The 21,251-nt window shown below is 39.5% G+C and overlaps 1 protein-coding gene across 7 annotated transcripts in view; it reads right to left on the bottom strand.

The window, feature by feature from the left end:
• The window catches only part of KCTD15 (potassium channel tetramerization domain containing 15), a 53,178-nt gene extending 33,562 nt beyond the window's left edge, over positions 1-19,616 (bottom strand). Inside the window, exons 1-4 of one of the 7 annotated variants that reach the window (XM_073307884.2) lie at positions 19,307-19,616; positions 18,928-19,060; positions 16,789-16,972; positions 12,197-12,372 (exon numbers count right to left, since the gene is read on the bottom strand). In XM_073307884.2, the coding sequence (XP_073163985.1) occupies positions 12,197-12,372; positions 16,789-16,809 (197 nt within the window). In that variant the 5' untranslated portion in view covers positions 16,810-16,972; positions 18,928-19,060; positions 19,307-19,616. Of the gene's footprint in view, positions 1-12,196; positions 12,373-16,788; positions 16,973-17,947; positions 18,221-18,369; positions 18,789-18,927; positions 19,061-19,306 lie in introns of those variants that run through there. The other 6 variants (XM_073307890.2, XM_073307887.2, XM_073307885.1 and 3 more) reach the window with 6 other exon arrangements.
• Positions 19,617-21,251: the final 1,635 nt, after the last annotated feature.

Below are 21,251 nucleotides of genomic sequence, written 5' to 3'. Positions count from 1 at the left end.
CACATTGGCTGGGCATTCAGTGGGTGTGCAAAACAAGTGCATGGTACACCAATTTGGTAAACTAGGATTCTAAGGAGGGTATTAAAGTAGGAAAACATGTTTTAACTTACATTCTCTCCCTTAGTTGCTTTTGGTGTGTAATTTATACTAATTCTGCACAACCCCTGAACACCAACTGTGCATGTTACATTAGGCTATGCCCAATATGTAACTCACACCTACATTTGTGTTCCTATTTTATCCCAGGTTAGCCCAGAGAATTCCATAGGAGCTGTAGCTCCACTTACTGAAGACAACAGATGGCTGAACAGGGCTACTGTTCTCTGCTTATTTGGTACTACATTCATGTGATCCGAAAGCTGAGTCTATCCCTATCTATCTATATTTCTGAATCAGAGTTAAGTTGGTAAATTAATAATGCTCCTATTTATTTTTACATTTGGTTAAGTTGTACTGATTTTTTCCCAACTGTTCATGTCCAGAATTATCTGTGTATTGTAGTTTGGAGAGAGAATACAATGAACATGGTCCTTATTTGCACATCCAGTATGCCTATGATCATTTTGTTTGAGAATCAGAGCGGATAGCAGATGACAGACACAACCCAAATGGAATTTCCAATGGATTTTTTTGTTACTACTGCAGGATGAGAGGAGGAAACTTAGTCAGTGAAAGGAAGGTGTCATGAGAGGTGTGCCATGGTTACACTCCAGAAGGCAGAAAGACCCTCCCTCTCTGAGCTGTTGGTAGGTAGGGTCATACAGAAGGCAGTGTCACTAAGGAAGGAAGACTACATCTGCTACTTAAGAGATGTGGCTCCCATTCTTCAACTTGATGGAACTAGAAAGAAATCAAATAAAAAAAGCCTTGAGCCATTGGCCTGAATGGAGTAATTTCAGATCTGCTCCACCGTAACTGAGAGCAGAATCTCACTGCTTGGCCATTTCAGTGTTACTGAGTTGTCCATTCTTAACATGAAACAATAGACCCATGGGTTTGATTCTGGTCCCACTGAAACCAAGAGTAAAACTTCCTTTGACTTAACTAGGAGCAGAATCAGGGTAATCATTTAACCATCAACCCCTTCTCCCCAAAAAATATAATTAACATTAAAATGGTAAAAAAATGTGCTTATTTGTTTGGGTTTTCTGACAAACCAATACTGGATTTTTTTTAATGTAAGTTTAAAAAACTATCATTAAATCTTTTCTTTCTTCAATTACAACATTAACATTAGTGGCCCAAGCTCTGTTCTCATTCGTATCCAACAACCACAGTGACATCAATGGGCCAAATTCATCCCTGGTGTAACTCCAATATAGTAGAATGACACCAATCATGATTTTGTCTCAGTGAGGTTATATGGGATTTATGTGAGTGCCAAATTTGGCCTAGTGCCGCCAACATATTTCACCTTTCCCAACTGCAAAGCTTCAGCCTTTGGTGTCGATAAGACTGGTGCAACTCATTGGCCGGTGGAAGGCAAAACACCTGCAGAACAGTATGACACCAAAAATGTTAAAGACTCCCTGAGTTTTTCATTATCTACTTTCCCAAGAGAGAGATTTGCTGCTGCAAAAGCTTCTATAGTTCTAAGTGGATTACCTGCCAGCACTGGGTAGCATCTGCACTCCATTAGAACACAGACGTAACAGCAGCATGCCCTTTGGACTGTGATTCCTTCATCGTTTCAGCTTTATGTTGCAAATTTCATTTTTCCAATTCTTGCCAACCGATCCTTTCTGTGTATGTGTATCAGCATTTGCTGCATAATAGCTTTCCACTATCCACGTGCAGGATTCCCTTCAGGTATTGCTTTCTGTGGTCCTCAGCAGATAAAAAAGCAGCAATTTTAGCCTTTGAACTCATACCATACTGCAGTAGAGTGAAAGCAACACAATACAGGTGAACCCTAGAATACCTCTGCCTAGCCTATATATCCTGTGCACCAGCTCTAACAGGCAGACTGTAGTCACACTGATTGCATCAATACAGAGTGAGAGTGCATACACGCTAGGCTAATAACCATCCTGCTTGAGAAAATTACAAATAGGAACAAATCAAGGAAACACTGAACTCTGAATATGAAAACATCAAAAAAAAATAATGAAAAGTCAAAGATTAGAAGACAGAGAGGGTGACCTCCTTGGACTGAGCAGGGGTTGAAAGTCAGTAACTCCTGAGATCTAATTCCAGCTCTGCTATGTCCCCATCTGTAAAATGGAGACAGTGGGCCATATTCATTTCTTATGTAACTATTGTTGTCAATGGAGTTGTACTAGGGATGAATGTAGTTCAATAATAGTTACCTCCTGAGATCATAAATAAGGGGTGTCAGGAGTAATTACTTAATGTTAGTAAAGTCCTTTGACAATGTAAAATGCTAGAGTGTATGAGGGATAGCTATTGTTATCAATTTATTATTAAATTCACATGGTAGGGAAATCTGCCCAAATCCGTAACGTAAGGGTTACTGTTGCTTTAGCTGTGTTAGCTAAAGCCTACTCTGTACAGAATGTTGTGACTAAGTGCTCAATAGGTCTATACTCTCATACTCTTTCATTATTTAAATCTCGTGTCTGGCATGCCTACATATTTATTCAACTGAAATATGCATTTTGCTTTTAAAGCCTGTTTTAACCCATGAACACAGTGGGCCTGATTCTGATTTCACTTATACTGGAGTAAATTTGGAATAGAGTTACTTCAGTAGAGTTACTCTTTTTAAATCTTAGCTTTCATAAATGAATACATGCGTGTAGGTCACAATATATATACACAGAAAGACACCTATAGTAATCACCAGTGGGATCATTAAAATAATTAAGCGAGGCCTAGAGACAAATTCGTTTCACATCATGCTCCTTACAAAACATACCCTTCATCTTCATAGTCCAGAGAGTGTATTTTACAAACATTCTAAGGAGTTAATGAAATATTACTCTAAGTAGACTATGTCTGCATTCCATAATAGGGTCTGTATAAATCAAAACTTGACTTGTGTGGACAAATGACAGTGAAATACACTTAAAGTCCAAATATCAAGAGGTAGCACCACTTTACTGCATTTTTACAGTAGTTGACTATGACCTCAGGATATGATTTCCAATGGAATGCCACTATAGCTTCACTGTTACATAACTCCTCCACATGGGATGGTGAGTGTGCTGGATGCACAGCATTAAAAGAGAAAAATCAATAAAGGAGAATTCCCTTTGTTTTGAGTATAAAGCCACTGTTACTGTGTAACAGTGATCACAGACAGAATACTTTACACTGTTCATCAACATGAAAACAACCTCTACCTGCACATGAAAGCTAGAAACAGGTTGCTTCTATGGCATCCCGTGGGAGAATTTTCTCAAACTATTCTGCTCGTGCTGATGCTATTCATGCTTCACTTGCAGTGCCATGTAAACTACTGCATCCTTATTCTGTGCAGCTGGTGCCACTGTGCCCTGTCAGGTGAAAGGGTAAGATGGACATCTTGGGTCGTAGGAGCCAGAGAAGGAATGAGGAAAATCAGCATAATTCCCTGAAAGGACAAAGAACTGATCCAACTAACAGGTGTTTTACAACATCAGAGTCGGTAAAAGGTCAGGATGGCACCATGAGTTGGATCCCTTTACTTCCGTTGTCTGAAAGCTCTAACAATGCTTTCCAGAGCCCTGTCTGGAACCAAGAACCTGCCTGTAATGACACATTTTTTACACAGGCAGCACGGCAAGGGAATTGTAAAAGAGATGAAAGGAGAGAGGCATTTGCATTGCACTTAACCACAATCACGTTGTCTGTTTGGGAAAATAAAAGTAGAGTAGTTGGACAAAGAAGACAAGGATAGCTGAGATCTGAACCTAATATGCTGGAGATACTGCTCAACACTGATCCTTGCAAAAGTATTACCCCATAGCTGCTCCCAAAGGTTGTGAGAGGGAGAGCTCTCTACTGAATGACCATTGGTCATGTCAGTCAGACCTGTCTAGGAATGCTTCTTATGACTACAGGAGCTCTGCATTATCAGAAAAACACCTAGATTGTCCTTCCCAATATACCGTCCAAGTTGAACTGGCAAATAAACTAACATGAATGTTTAAGCTTCTCAAATTCTATTTTTAGAGCAGCCCATGTTGGGGGACAGCAACATAGATACAATTTTATGTTCAGAAATCAGATAAGCTTGATCACTGCTATCAATTCTTCCCCATTATTAGCTTGTTTTCTACCCCTTCCACAAAGAACACGACACCCATTTATGCCAATGATCTCCAAGTAACCTAGGCTTGGATAGATATTAATTTGGGGGAACATGATTAGCAGAGACCAGCTAAGTAACTTTTTCCTTGCAAATTCCATTAAATGCTCTGAGTAAACATCATGCCTGTAATTCACTCATGAACAGAGCTCCAGAGCTGGGATCCAGTTGATATGAGTTGCACTCCCATGGGCTAAATTCTCATCTCGGAGGCTGGCAAAAGTCCCCTCGCAGCAGGTTCTGCTGTGTAAGGAGGGGCCATGCAAGGGGAAAACACGTTGAGCACACAGCATGTTTGCCAGCACACAGCTCCCTGCATGCCCTGCATGGGCTCCCTGCATGGGCAGGGCAGATCCAGGTCTGAAGAATCCACTCGTACACAGATCCTCCTATTCCCCGCATCTCATCAAAGCATGGCATTAAGACCAGGGGGACCACTGCAGCCTCAGCAGAGTAGCTTTCTGGCTAAGGGAAGAAGATTCCTTCCTCTTCGCTTTGTCCCAGTGCCCAGCCCAGCTACTCAGGCTAGGCGCTGGCTTGAGGATTTTGCCCCTTATTGCAAGAAAGTGAGAGGGAGTGTAAAATGACTGTTCCAAGCTGTAATTGTGTCACAGTTTTGTTTTCACAGAGACCATGTCCTCATCACCATGGAGGGATCACACAGTGCATTTCTACACTTCTTGTGCTCTGCAGAGCTCTGCTCTAGCCAGGTAGCAGCATTAGAGGCCCGTTTAGAGGAATGGCAAGGAAATGCTTACTAAATCCATTCCACCTCAGAAGCTGTTGTAAGGGTGTGTGGAGCCCTGACTGTGTATGATAACACTGAATAACATTCTGCACGTATACAGCTCCTTTCCGATGAGGATCACAAAGCATTGACATGAGTAAATTAAACTGCACAACGCTCCTGGAAAACATTATTTTACATATGGGGAAAGGGAGGCACAGTGAAGCTAAATGACTAGATTAAGTTGAATTACTTGCTTCAAAAAACCAGCAACAGAACTCGGATGTCTTAGCTTCTGGAATCAGGCACCTTGCCCCCTTTCCCCTCATTCTTCCCATGATTGTAGCAGCAGCAAGAGGGCAACTGCCAGTGTGCAGCCTCACTGCCTCAAGCCACCAGGCTGGGAGTGAGAATTCCTTTCCCCTCTCTCCAACTCATATTCACTGTGAAGTGCAACCCTCCTTTTCTGTGGTTTTATGCAGACTTTTTGTGGGGGGGGGGGCAAGCACCATTTAACCCTAATTTGGCCTTGGTCCTGCATATCTTTACCTGACAAAATTCCCCTGGAAGCCAATGGGACTTTTGCCCAAGTAATAACAAAGTAAGGCCTGGTCTACACTGGGGGGGGGGGAGGGGGAATCGATCTAAGTTACGCAACTTCAGCTACGTGAATAACGTAGCTGAAGTCGTCAAACTTAGATCTACTTACCGCGGTGTCTTCACTGCGGTGAGTCGATGGCTGACGCTCTCCCGTCGACTCCGCCTGCGCCTCTCGCCCTGGTGGAGTACTGGAGTCCATGGGAGAGTGCTTGGCGGTCGATTTATCGCGTCTAGTCTAGACGCGATAAATCGACCCCCGCTGGAATTGATCGCTGCCCATCGATCCAGCGGGTAATGTAGACAAGCCCTAAGAGTCAAAGGATTTAGTCCTAAATGTGAGTGAATGAAATAGCACGTTCCTTCCATAACAGTGGAAATTCTAATGTTAATCCAACATAAAACTAGGTGCACGCACATCAAATTGTGAACAAAAACTCTGTACACTTTTAACTGCTCTCGTCTGTATCACACAAAAGCTTGCCTTAAACAGCAGAACTCCCTGTGTTTTCCTCCAATAGGGGAAGTAGGCAACTTACTGAAAGATTTGCCTTTCAGAGTAAATCCTGAATTTCTCTGCCGCCCAAAAATGAAAACCAATTTATAAGTGTGCAATCTTTATTCCATATTCTTGCCTCCTGCTCTGCTGAATGTTTGTAAAAGAGTGGCTCCTACCTCTTTATCAGCGTTCTAACTGGATTCTGCTGGAAATTAATCAGCTGAGGAAAACTGATGTAAGAGAGGAAAGTAACTGTAAAGTGGAAATTCACCTAAAAATATCCTTTGGGTTTTAACTTTAAAGTTCATAAGTTTTAAATTAATGATGCGTATTAAAAATAAAGAACCTTGTCCTGCAGTCCATGCAAAAGCAAAATGCTCATTTTGGAGTTCTGTAGGTATATGGATCAAACTCATAAAATGTTTGCATGTTGGATAATTTACTATGATATGTATCCATATAGTGTAAGAGCTCAATTCTGCTCCACTGAGGTCAAGGAAAGCTTTATCGCTGACTAAAATGGGAAAACTCACTAAAGGTGAAATTCACAGTGGTTTGGATGGTCTGCCTAAAGTTCTTTATTTAAACCTCTTAATGGATCTGCCTGGGGGAGATGTGTGAGCTCCAAGGAGGAACAAAATACCACATGCATACCATGCAGGTGCACTGACCCACAAGTAGACTGGTGTGGAGGGAGTGTGGAATAGCCAGGGAAGGAACACAGTATCTATCACCATGATGTTCCAATGGCCCAGAACTACTGCTCAGAGGGTACAAAGGGGTAGCAGATGTTATTCTAGCCTATAGGTTTGAGTATTAGCCTCAAAGGTTCTGCGTATTAGCCTCACAGACTGTTCATGGGATAGGGACTGAATTCCATCTCCACCCTGTTTAATTCCCTGACTACAGCCTAGAGCTCGTGTGGGAAGGGGTGGATTTCAGCCTACTTGCATGTGTACGGTATGCTTCAGTGTTTGCTAATTGCATATAATTTCCATTTTCAGTTAACACTGCAAGAATGTCCAAACGTGACATGAGATTAGCAAATAAATCATAACAATGACACTAAATTCTTTGTGTACATGCAGAAATCTGAGATATTCTCAAATGTGAAAAATCTGTAAAAGAATATATCCCACTGTTTGGGACAAAGCTAGTGAAAAAACCAAGACATTCAAAACTGAAGCTAGCAGTCCCCTCTTAGCTTATGTGGCTATGGGGGAAAGAAGCACAAAGGGCTTTAGGTAAGAAGAGAGGGCTACACACTGTTCCCACTTACACTGGCATGCAAATTTGCAGTAACTCAGCTTTAAATTAAAATTTCCAGATGTTTCTTCATTTGTCCCACAAGAGGAATATTACAGAAACCTAGGAGTTTAACGTATTTGAAAGAACAAAACATATACAGTACATATAACATAAAACAAATATTAATTATCTAAGGATGTTTCTGGTAAATGTATTTAGCTGGTACAGGAGAATAATCTAATAAAGAGTGCACTCCCATCCTACCAAATAAATATTAGATTTGGTTAGAAAATAAGACAAAAATTTTCTGGGAAAATGTGTCGTTTTAAAAAAAAAAAAAAATTCAAATTTCCACAGAAAAAATCAGAAAAACTTTGAGATTTTGACTAGTTCTAGTAAATATGGACTTGGGATCTAATCCTGCTCTCATTAAAGTCAGTGTTTAGCAGCTTTTTTCTTTGCACAGTGTGCAAGTGATTGAACATTATGTACAATAATAGTTGTACAATAAGGACCTTTTCTTTTTTAGGAGCTATCCCATCCTATTAGATACATAAATATGTATAATTTTCAATTCACTTTATGGACGTGCTAGAGCCTTCACAGCTCTCGCAGTCTGTCATGGAAATCTGTATTCAAGTGTCAATGTGTGAGAGGGCTGCATTAGAGGTAGCCTGGGTGAAAACATGAATGAAATTTCTAGAGGAGCTGGCTGGCAAACATTAGTGACTTGTCTGTTTTATTTAAATATGCGGCATGGACTGTGGGAGTGCATAAGAGTGTCTTTCTTTTGGATGCCTGTAACTTAAAACTACCAGTGTTAAGACTTTTTGAGAATGTATTAAACATAAATGAATGGAATATAATTAATCTGAGACACTCAGTATACAGATCCAGCCAAGGTAGAATGTGAATCTCCTTGCATATCCAAAACCCTTAATAATTTCAATTACGTTTTTTGCGGGACACGGAATACAGGATCACGCCCCTAAATTGTAGCTCTCCATTAAAACAGGTTAATAATGGAAACACAGATAAATTTACACATGACTGTCATATAAATATATCTGTTCCTTATTTTCTTAGAATGCTGGCATATATCTTTGAGAGAGATACGATAGGTGAGATAGTATCTTTGCCTTTATCCTTTGAAAGGCCAACATATTTGTTTATATATTGTTTATGTTGATTGGAAAATATATATTGTACCATAATGATTAAAGTGAGAAATGCAGACTTAGAATGAATCATTTACAGTGGCCATTTAATTAGTTTCCCATTTGTCACACTAGTTAAGTGATCCTGCTTCTTTTTCTTCTTCAAATCACACAGCTGATACAGATGAGCAGGTCATGGCATACGTGTGTTAAACCTACACAGTGGAGGAGTTTATGTTTCTGTAACATAGCTAAATAAGTTCCCTTGCAGGGAGTGCATCATGATGTAGCCTATGAAAGTTTACAGCAGAAGATGTGACTAACACCTTTTGGGCCTGATCTTGCATCCTTTACTCATGAAAATTCACTCACTGGAGCAAATTCTCCTCTTAGTTGAGCTGATATAAGCAACAAAGACTTTAACAGAGTCACTCTGAAGTTACACTGGGATAACTGAGTGCAGAATTTGGCCCACTGACTTCAAATCATTCACTAGTTCAAATCACTGACTACTCATATGAGTCATGGTTGCAGAACCAGGTTCTTTATTTTCATGAATTACAGCTGAAACACATAATTTATGAATGGCAGAACACAGCAAAGCCATGAGTGGGCTGAGCACGGTCAATCCTACCAAATTACAATGAGAAATGTATCACACTGTCTGCTGTCAGGTGTAATTTATATCATACCAGAAGGGTGACTGAAAAGCAGGTATAGGCAGGAACTTACCATGCCTAGAGTTGTTCTTGTTAGGCCTGATCTTGCAAGATGCTGAGAATGCTCAACTGCCAGTGAAGTCAATGCAAATTGAAAAATGTTCAGGACCTTGCAGGATCAGGCCTATTATAAGTACAACTGAGGAATAAATATGACTGAATGATTTTTCTATTTTCCATTAGCATGAGGTGTGTGCATACGTGTTTTTGTGTGTGTGTATATATAATGTAAATAATAAGCTAAAAGTATATTTAGGATTTAAGAGCATACAAAAGCAAATAAAGCATGTAATGCAGATACAGAGGAAAATTTTCCCCTACACTTTAATTTTTAGGGTGCTGAAACTTTATTTTCTGCCACTGTATCAAAGACTCAGCAAAACATATGATATCCACGCCTATTCGGCAAAGTACTTACGCACACATTTAAGTGCTTTGTTGAACCAGGGCCTATACAATTTGATTAATCTGCAATACTTGAAGCTCCTATGAAATGCTGATAGCCAAACTGAAAAGAATTTAATACCTTATACAAATAATCCCAAAAGCTCCGCATGTGTGAATATAGCGGCGCCTCCATCTATGGCCACGCATGTCATCTTTGCAGCGTGAGCTAATGGTGCTTTCCACTATTACCAGCTGTCTCACGCAGCAACACATATCCTTTTCTCCTACACCAGCTCAAGCCCCAGAATCCCTCTCTCATCCATGCTAATTGCAAAGGCAATTTATAACCTCATGGAAGATATTCCAGAGAGCAATGAAAACAAAAGGTTTTGTGACTTTATCTCAAGAATACCACTGAGGACCCAGAACTTTGAATCATTGGGAGTTTTGCCATTGACTTCAATGGGAATGAAAGCAGGCCATCCTGAGTAAAGAATGGGGTCACCATTTATGTCAACTCGAACACTGAAGGAACCCAACTGGCAAAATGAAACAAAATAACCAGAATCTCTCTCTCTCTAAATACAATATGTGTGTTCTGATACCTCTTTACTGCATATCCCCTTTGTTTGGTTTTCTGATTCAGTGATGTTATTCAAACTTTAGGATCTAAGGGTCCAATCCTGCAAACCTTTACTCGTATGAGTAGATTCGCTGAAACCATGGGCAAGGATTACTTGAGTGAGAAAAGGTTTGCAAGTTCAAGCCTTAAGAGATAACACAACACATACAAATGCAAGACAATACACAACAAGATATCACACAATACACTAGTGTCTGACCAATAACTGTTTTGTACTTGCAGCTTAAAAACCAAGAGGAACACACTTTTGTTGTTTCAACAGTTAGAAGTAACAAATCTGTATCATAAGCCGAAACCTCTAAGTAAAATCTGTGCATTTATTTCAAACATATTTATATTTTGCAAGTTACACAGTTGAAGTTTCTATTAAATAACTCTGATATGGGGCATATTTTTTAAAATGTCAGCAGTGATTTTTTTTTAATGTGGAAACAGATGTGATATTTTACTGCAACTGCTGCATATTCTCTGTATTTTCTTTATGCTGTGAAACGTCTGTCTGTTTTTTTGTTATAAATCTTTCCCCACCGGATAGATTTCTTCATTGTAATTAAATACTAGACTGAAGTCTTGAAATAGATGGTCTCCTGAAAAATCATAGGTTTTTTGCCTAATTTTAAAATATTGGCATTTCAATTAATGTTCCTTTTCCATGGAACATTTCAATGCACTACCTAGGCTTGAACTGAAAACACAGCCATATGCTTTATGACATCAGAGGCATTTCAAGGAGTCTGCATAAATGTCATTTACTGCTTGGGAAACTGTCAAATCAGTGCAAAAATCCCTAGTTCTTCTGAAGGGAAAATACTTGAACAAAAATGTAGCTTTATACAGCTCCTTTGTACTGAAAAGGCTGTCCCTTTGCAGAAATACAGGTTATGTTGACAGCAGAACCTCTGACAACTAAACTGCTGACCTGATTCCTGGTTTGCATTTGGGATCAAAACTGCTTTCTTTAGCCAGTGTGACCAAACACCTTGTACTGTACATCTCATATTTCCTGTTGTTCAGATGTGAGGCATTTGACCCTTACATAGAATTAACACATTCTTATAAACAAACTATGTTATTCCTCAATCTCAGAATACTAATTTTGGTGGATTTAGTTACAAATCTAAAGCTATCAAGTATCTCTTATGAGATACTCTGGCTAATATGCTTTTAACCCTTAAATCACTGACATTCTTCTGCTGCCAGCCCCGGGCCCGATCCTGAAAAGAGCCAAACACCTGCCACGTGCATCTCCTTCCATGGCACTCCACACCTCACAGAATAAGGCCCCAAATGAACACCGGAGAGGGTTTACATACGCATATCTCTGCAGTTTCTCCTGCCTTAAAATACTGACCAGATTACATAATCCTCACCAGACATATCAGTAGCATGTACAGTAAACAATCTGCATGCAATAATTATACACAACTTTGACCTGATGTGCAGTTGCAAATAAACACATTGTGTGCTGGACGTTCTGCTGAAAATTAATGACTAGTGTCACTGCTGTTGAATAAGTGAGTACAGCTCATCTAAGAACTCCACCAACCTATACAACGGCAGCTATTATAGGACTTCTCCTGGCTGACAAATGTATCCATGAGCACCCATGTAAAAGATGGGCTACTGTTTATTTTTCAACCAAAGTTTGTTTTAAAATACAGAAACATTCATAGAGTGGTGAATATTATAGGACAGTCACATCAACAGGTGCTTCAAACATAACAGTATGGTTTGGAAGATGTTGAGAAAGAAAATGAATAAATTGTCTAAATAATACATACATTTTGAAGTCTTTTTTTCCTATAGAACTCTAGTGAAGTTAATGTATAAACTGGAGACTGAATTATGTATAAGTTTTGAATATATAATAAGTCGTGTTTCACATCCAAATATTTCACACAGGTAAATGTATATTTCCAACCAATGAAACGAAATAGGCACACAGCCTGAAAACACTGAGATCCTACCTGGAATCTGGATACTTTGTCAAGGTAGCCAGGCTGCTGGTGTACATGTGTCCTCCTACATCGATGTGCACAGGAGCATTGGATTTGGTGAGTTGAGCTGGGAGAGGAATTCCTTGAGCAGCCAGGGGAGAAACTGGGGACCGTGTTAGAGACAGACGGGACATGCTTCTTCCCTCCTGGAAACGGAAGACAAAAAAGAACAGTTTCTCTTAAATGTAACTGTGTGTTACCTTTATTTCTAGTGTGATCACAGATCTAATCAGATCATTTTTGCATCTGCCTGATCACATATTCAGCTAACAAATTATTGCCACCACTGTAATTAAGTGTATTTGCATCATTTTCTTCAAAGTACCAGAGGGGAAGAGAAAGATGCTTATTAGCAATAAGAAATCAAGAAAAAAAATTTCAAGGTGTCAGCCTCAAGGGGCATAAAACAAACTGCAAAATTCTAATTAAAGGTCGCGGGCTTATGTGTTAGATGTGAAATATCCCCTGACAAACGAATAACCAATTTGTGAATTGGGATTCAGGGGTTTTTGCAAGTTTGTCTCAGTAACGAGACACCTCTAAATTAGTGATTTCCTCAGTACCTAAGGCATTTAGTTTATACATTTAGTAAATTTCACATCAAACTATGAAAAAAATAGATTTTATTTTTAATAATTACAAAATAAATTGATAACTATCGATTATATCTTAATAGTAGATATAATGAGGGACTAATAAGCTTTCAAACTGAAGGAAATTAATAGCTGGAAGTAATGACAGCAGAAATACATATAAAATGACCAAAGTTTTCATGACACAAAGCTTTCACATATGCCTTATGATCTAGCATTAGAAACCAGAAATATACGTATGAACATGTGTATATTTATTACTTTAAAATATCTGAAATTAAATGGAATTGAGTCTATATATTTTTAGCTGATTTACAAATTCATGCACTGAACTTCTGCTTCTGTTAACCTAAAACAAATATTTCAAAGACTTTCAAAAACCCCGTTTGATTTGGAAGGGACTGCTAGGGCAAAAAAATATATATATTTCCAAAAAGTCTTCAGGTTCTATAAGAAAAGGATGATAACTGATTCTCTCCCAGATACCAACATGTGTCTTACACAATTGATTTAAGTTAAATACAAAATTATAGGTAACATACATGACAAATGGAAAAACTGCTCAAGCTTTTGGAAGTTCTATCAGACACCACTGTGTCTTACACAACTGAATAAAGTAAAATAAAATAATAATGAAAACATATATGACAGATGGAAAAATTGTTCAAGCTTTTGGAAGTTTTATAAAATTCTTCATCCTTTCTGTCACATATGTGTAGAACAACAGATGCAAAATATTATAGTTAAAAACATTTCTTAATATAATCTAATTTTCCCTGGTATTTTGTTTTGCAGTCATGCTACCAAACATCTAGGCGCTTCCTAACATCTGACAGACGCTTCATATGCAGTATTACAAAGTGAATGTCCAATTCTTCCAGGTTAGTTTGGTGACATTTCTAAGAATCCTAAAACTGGTTTCTCCTTTCTTTTAACAATATTTCTTTTTGCACAATATGCTTGCCCAAACCATTCAGTGAACATATAATTGACAAGATTCCTTAAAAATATGGTTACCAAAATATATGGAAAGGGACTGAAAATATAATGTATCTCAACATCTTTAAAAGAAAACCACATATTAGATTAGTCTATTTCATCTAGTTTAGTTCATAACAATTTTAAACTACTCCAGTACAGAAATACATCACCCCATTATGAATCCACATCCTTTTCTCTTCAAATGCAGAATGGACATCTGCACTGAATGCGAACAAAATATCAACACTGTCCTAGAACTTCTGTGTCAGTCGATGTGAAATTGGCATTAACATTTTACTGTAGCACCACCTTCAAGGAAAATGACTGAATCCTTTAATGACTAAAGTTGTTGCTTTCTTCTTTCCCACAAGGTCCTGTTGTGGGCAACCTTTAGGAAATATGTCATATCACAAATAAAACAACTAATTTTTTAAAACACCGTAGTACTTTAGTAGCCTGTTCTCTAGTTGTCAATGCTATATCTGTCTACCAACACAGACAAGGATGTATTCCTACCAAAGAGCACAGCAAGCTCATGTTCATTCTGTACTCCTTCACTTAAATGTAAGGGTCAGTAGCTACAAGCTGAATGTCAACTCTGTCTTTGTTCTAACCCTAACTATTATCACTAATGGTAAAAGTACAGACCTTGCAGGACACAGACCTGCCTTGGAAATACACCTCATGGAGTTTTACAAAAAATATGCCTAATTAGGGCTCAACTGGACCCCTACAATTTCTAAATGAAATCAAAGAACTTGTAGTTCTCTTTAAATAAGTCTTACATTTTACCATTTGTCTTGAAATACAGACTCCAATTTTAAAATATGCACAGAAAGCTAAAGATCAAGTGATCTGAATCTATTTGTGCATATTTAAACACTGCTACTGTCTTACGATTTTGTTTAATGTTAGTACATCAGCAAATGCCTTGATCTGCAAACTGTCTAAGACTCTCTGTGAGGCCATGCCCATACAGTAGAGATATTTAATTTATACTATTCACTGGAGGGACTTTTTGAACAATCCCCTGCTTTTGGCATCACTCAGCTACAGTATGCACTGAAAAAACACTTAATTATAGAAAATCACTGGAAAACTAAAATACTTCACAATCTTGTATGGATTTTCATACTTATTGAGGGGTTTCAGGCTTTTAATTTGGGGGAGGGAATCAGAAGAAGAACTGAAATACAGGTTTGTTTTGTTAGAGAAGATTAATATTATAAAATAACCCAAATGTTTAATAAAGCTGCGATAGCCAATCACTTTTTGTATTAGTTAATCAACAAAGAGCATAGGTCTTAAACACGATCTAAACCGTGTAAAAAGCACTTCCACTAATCCTAAAATTAAATATTCTTGCTTCCTTAATCCTAGTTTGTATTGACTATCTTCTTACATGTATTTCTCAATATAAACTGCTGCTAAAATTCACCACATCAAGTAATATATTTATTTAATGCACAGAGCTGGATCTTAAAAGTATTTATCCTGTGGAATTGTGTGTTTTCTAATACTGATGTGAAAATTAAAACCTTAAGGGTAAATACTGAAGAAACATTAACAAATTTCATTTTTAAACCATGTAAAATAATCCATGTTCTTTAGTTGCCTACAAAAGGGTATAACATCACTACTAGTGGCACAAGCAATAACCCTGCTCTAATAAGTAACACAGGAACTTGCTAAAGGCAAAATCAATAGAGCCTGATTCCCAAATTATCTGAATATTTAGTTTTCCAAACATTACACACCAAGATTTTTCAGATCCAGCTTATCTTTTTCTGCCTTTCTAAGCTAACTGCATAAGTACTGCTTGTAAAAACTATTTGCCCATGCAAAGTGAAATAATCACAATGCCATGCTCATTTACACACAAAATGATTTTGTGTCCCATTGTGCTCACAGTTGTTCAGCTCTCTAGGGGTGATTAAACTAGCTATGCTGCTACAGCTTGAGATGATTTCACTGAATCGTTTCTCCATGAAGTTGCTTCTTTGCTAAGCTGTTATTTTAACCATAAAAGGTAAACAGAAGGCAGTTGTAAGAGCTCCATTCAGCTCCATGCCCAGGGCTATCACCCTAGGGCCGAGAATGCTGAAAGACTGCAGAATTTTCCAGGGTGTTGCCTTTCTTCCTCGGAAGCCTACAGGAATACTGTTCATTTAATACACACTCTAGATGATACATTTCAGATCCTACTAAAAGAAAGACTTCAAAAGTGTAAGAACTTTTGGGCGAATGAAGCTTTCCCACCTCTGCACATAGCTTGGGGCCATGGCAACCAATACTGCTGTTGATGTTGGGAAAATACAGTAGAAATAAACTGCACAGAGCAAGGCAGAGAGATAGGGAGAAGGGAGGTGAAAGGTTGCAGAAGAGAAACAAGAAACAGTCTGGAAGGGATAACAAGAAAAAAAGGGAAAAGAATTAAAAAGAAAGCAGCTCTGAAGGAGGGACAAAGTTAAATCAAGGAACAGACACTTAAAAGACTACAGATGGGAACCAACACTAATTAAGGATGTAAAAGTGCTTTGTTTCTAAAGTTTATTGTTGCCAGGATAAAAATTAATTGAAACTAATGCTGTTATTCACTCGTGCAGTTTAATTCCTTCATGCACATTTAAGACATGAAATGAAAACTGCAGGTTTAAGGACTTTCCATGAAACAGCTCTTCCTATAAGATGTTGAAAGGAGGCATCTTTCAATCCATATGCAGCCAGCTAGTTGTGTGTGCATCAAAGGCACAAAGTCCAGTCTGCTGCAGGACCACTGACTCGTCTTTAATGAGATCAGCACCAACATCTGTTCTCTGACTGGTTCCTTTATTGGATTCTCATTGAAGCTTTTTTTCCCCCACAGACCTTTCTTTCTTTAACAGCAGATCTATTATAGCACTAAAAGTAAAAACCACCGTTTCAGCCCCCCTCCCCCCGATACCCCATTTCAAGCACTTTGGAGAATAACCAGCTAAAGAACTTAACCTTGCACTCTCGTGGCTTCATGGCACTGTCTGTATTTCCAGGGAGGTAGGATTCAGCCCAGCCAGAGGGTCAAAATTAAAGAGACTTGGCATTACCTTTGTCTCTATAAACACGTAAACATGATAATATCCAGAATCTGCCTCTTAGGCGACTTTGAGCCGATTGTTTATTTTGTGAAACAAACCTAAGACAAAGAAGTGATGAGGTTATTTTAAAACCTTGGCCAATGGGTTACAAAATAAAGTCCATAAAACATTTGCACACAACACTGCTTCAGAAAATACTGGACATTTGCTAGCAAGTGGATTAAGTCAGAAACTTTTTGGGAGCAGTTAGCTTGTTGAGCTCGCGTTTAAAAAAAATTCTTTTTCCCACTCTCCTCCCCCCATTCCTAGCACTCGCCAATCTATTTAGTGCAAGTTTCACGTCACCCAAATGCCTTTCCCTGCTGATGGTCAGGGAAATCACCAGGAAGCCATGCACACCGGCCACTAAACTTCTAGCTTTTTTGTTAGAAATATATACAGCAATGCCCAAAGGTAAAATTCAAAAAAAAAAAAAAAAAAAAAAGGCACAACATGGCGTCCCTTACTTATTCTCACATAACAAGAAAGGAGATGCCTTAGATGAATGCAGGGGGGAAAATCTGCACCTCCGATCCTATATATTTTATGTGCAACCAATGGTGGTGAACATTGGCCAGACTAATGTATTAATTTTGCAGAAGTGTGCCACATTACATGTAGGAACAGAAATGCAAACTATAGCCTAGAGTGGTTTGAAGTCTACACCAAATCAAGCTGACTGGCGCCAGAGTTTCATTCACAGACCGCCCGTCTTTTCCATATTAAGCTTTGTCATCTGTCTTCCCCCTTTGTGTTTAGACACCCTAGAGACGACCCCAAAGGACGGACCCACAAAGTCCCCACCAGAACCAAGAGGATCTCCCCTGAAAGCAAAAGGGGGGACCAAACCACAAACCATCAACAACCCCCACAAACAAACATCCCCCCTCCCTTCACAAACAAACAGTGCAAGGAAAAACAACCCACCAAACCCCAGATTCCCCCTCCCAGCCCTACAACGCGGTGGCAGCGGCTGCTGCCTATTGCAGCTGCCCTTTTGGAAAGTGCAATTGTTGCCAGTGCTCCTTGTGTACCATTCAAAAGCCCGGGACCCAATTAGCTCTGCCTCCTCCGCGCTGTGGCTTTGCCCCCGGATCCTTTGCCTTCTTCAGTGTTGGGGCTAGGGCGGCAGCAGCAGCCTAGGAACCCCGGGCATCGGGGCTCAGCAACACTGGCCATGCTTTAGAAAAAGGAAACAAACCATACAGATGGGCATGCATTCACACACACACACAGAGAGAGAGAGAGCACCAGCGCTATCAAAGGAGGGTGGAGGAAAATGGATCCTGTAGCTTTAAAAAAAACCCTCCGTCTCTTCTCCAGAGCCAAGATCTGAGTTAGTTTCAAGAAGAGGCACTTTCCAAAAAAAAAAAAAAAAAAAGCCATGCCATGCAATGCGCACTCCCCAGTCCATGCAGGGAGAGACAGGAGCAGCAGTCAGAGCAGCTTTCCTTACCTTGAACACAGAAGAGAGATCTGCAAACCCCCCTTTTGCTTTGGGCTCTGTTGGGTTTGTGTGTTGATGGGTTTGTTTTTTGCTTTTATTACTATCTTTGTTCCTTAGATCCTGCTGTGATTATTATTATTTTTAAAGCTGCTTCTTCCCTCTCTCTTTTTTTACGCTTCTATTTATTTTGTGTGTGTGTGTGTGTGTGTGTGGAGGGGGGGGGAAGCCTTAAAATGAAACTGCCGAGGCTGTTATGAGAAGAAAGGCAATAATCCCGTCTCTAAATAACAGAGGGAAGGGAGAAGAGGAAGAAAAAAGACGAATTCTTGCTCAGGGCTTTGCAAACGCCTCCAGGGCAGGGGATTAGGCTACAATTAGCTCAGCCCTTTGCTCTCGCCCTAGCTAATTTTGCGATGAAAATTGGATATTTTCCCCTCCTTTTGCTGGAGATCTCCAGATTAAAAAGATATCTTTCCAAATAAAATTATTATTAATAATAACAATAAAAATCAGATGGCAAACCCCAACCCCCCTTCTCCTGCTTCCCACCCCCCTCCCCAAACTAACCCCCCTCTCTCCTTGGCTGCAGAATCCTTGTGCTAACGGTTTGGGTTGCCAGCTCCTCTCCTTCCTTGGCTGGGGGGATAACGGTTTAATGTTGTGGAATATCAGGCCACTGTCACGTCCTTCAATAGACTTACTGAAAAGAAGAAGGAGGAAGGGGGGGGAAAAAGCTGATTTTAATCATTGTCATTTGGTCTGATGTAATATTTCCCCAGGCATTTTCAACTAGGCATAAATTTTCAGCTCCCAAATAAGTAACGCAGGGCACGTTTCTCACATCTCTTGACTCCTCTGTTACAATTAGGGTAGCACCCACTCTGCACTTGTTGATAAACTAGATCAAGTTAACAAAAAAAAAAAATACAACCACAAAAATACCTACAGCAATCAGGATGCAGATCGGGAGGATTTTTCGGTGGGGGGGGGAGGTTGCAATTATTCCCTTCCCCCCTCCCCTCCGTTTCCCCTCCCCTCGCTCCCTTTTCACCCTTTGCTAATGTCTCGCATTGTAAACGCCAAATTTCCTGTAGGCCATTAAAACCAAATGACGTCTATCGACATGCATTGTGCTATTGCAGAAAGCGCCCTGGCAGGCCGCCCCTGGCCAAAAGCGCCATTTCAATTATAGCGCACGGCTAGATGGAGATGTCTGCCATGAAGATTTCCCAGGCAGACAGGCAGCTCCACAGGCGCTCCGCTGGCTTGGCCACAACAGCAGCCGCTGCTGCTGCTTCCCGTCGCTGTGCCTCCCCCTTGGAACCTCACACCAGCCCCCCCCCCCCCCCCCGCCCTCCAACCAGCCGAGCAAAATCCTCCATAAACTTTTAACAAAAGCAGATTGATTTGGTGCCCTGCATTTATTTATTCTTTTGCAACTAACCCAATCTGGGATATTGATCTCCAGGGAACCCGGCATTCTCCACCTCCCCCACACCCAAACTGCCCCCCTCTCCCACAAAATGATGTTTACCTTGAATAAACTTTTAATATTTGTGCATGTGGTTTAATGTATTTATTATTAATATTATTAGTTGCAGATGGCCAATGGGGCATATGAATTCGGGAGAGTTGCCTACTGGGTCAGCCTTACACAAAATATATATATTTATAATATTTCTCCTGGAATAAACTTTTTAAAAAAATATGTCTCCTTTATTTTATTTATATGATTTAATACAGATCAGGTCTTTTTTATTTTGCAAATCACCAACCTGGCAAATGAACACTATGAAAACATCCTTCTCAGCCCCTTCCTCCTAAAATTATGTTTATCTCTGAATAAACTTTTTAAAAATTGTGTCCTTTGTTTCATTTATGTGATTTCATGCAATTCAACCCCCTTGTTATTTTTGCAGTTCATCACTCTGCCATGTTCATCTCCAGAATGTACCTTTCCTTGACCTCCACCCTCCCTGAATTTTTTCAGTGCATCATTACTTTTCAGACCTTAAGAGTGTAAGGATGGGATATATTTGTGTGTGTGTTTGTATTTGTATATTACAAATAAATGTCAGCCTCTGTGGACTAGAATTAGGTTAATTTTAGATCTTGAGCGCCTACTAGCTGCAAACAACTGTAAGTGCAGAAAAGTTATGTAATTATTTATTTTTTTGTTGTTATTGCAAAGGTCAGGCCATTTTCATGGTTAAAGGGAAATCAGAATTGCTTGTCCTCACCAGAGAACTCCTCTGTCAGAGAGAGGATCTGAAGCATTGGGCTTGCTACTCTTTGCTTTCCTGACATTTATGGCCTGAGCAGGAAGGCGTGGGAACTAGTTGGCTTTTTTTATTCTTTTTATTACTGCACCATTAAGGAACAAAGTGAGAAAGGCAAAAACCCCTAAAATTGAGGTTTTTTTAAAGTTATCTTCCATGGCAGGAATAAACAGAAACTTTTTTCCTAAGGGTAGTGTTTTTTTTTTAAGAGTACAAACTACAGGAGAAGAGGGAAATTTTCTCATTAAAGTTACATCCCTGCAGTTAGTTCAATTACTTGATATATGCAGAAGATGTTGTAAATTTAAAGATTTAAATAGCTTACAAAGATGCCGGAGGCGCCATCAGTTAATTTCCTTAATTTATGGATTTTTAGCTGAGCTTCTGAAATGAAAAGGAGACTGAGAACTAGGTCAGCTGAGAGATTTGCATCCAGCACAGACTCAAATTTGTTTTGCCTTGACCATCCTACCAGCCCAGGAACCTTTTTTAGCAGGGGCAACAGTCTCACCTTTGGCCTTTGAAGTATGTCTATGTACTGCCTATGAAAGTCCAGCACAGAAGGGTGGATTTTATTTGAAAGTTACCTCCTGAATATAACAGTGCCTTCAA

This window comes from Lepidochelys kempii, chromosome 12 (assembly GCF_965140285.1).
Source record: "Lepidochelys kempii isolate rLepKem1 chromosome 12, rLepKem1.hap1, whole genome shotgun sequence".
Lineage (NCBI taxonomy): Eukaryota > Metazoa > Chordata > Testudines > Cheloniidae > Lepidochelys > Lepidochelys kempii.
The sequence above is the reverse complement of the archived record's forward strand: the minus strand, read 5'-3'. Positions and strand labels throughout refer to the sequence as shown.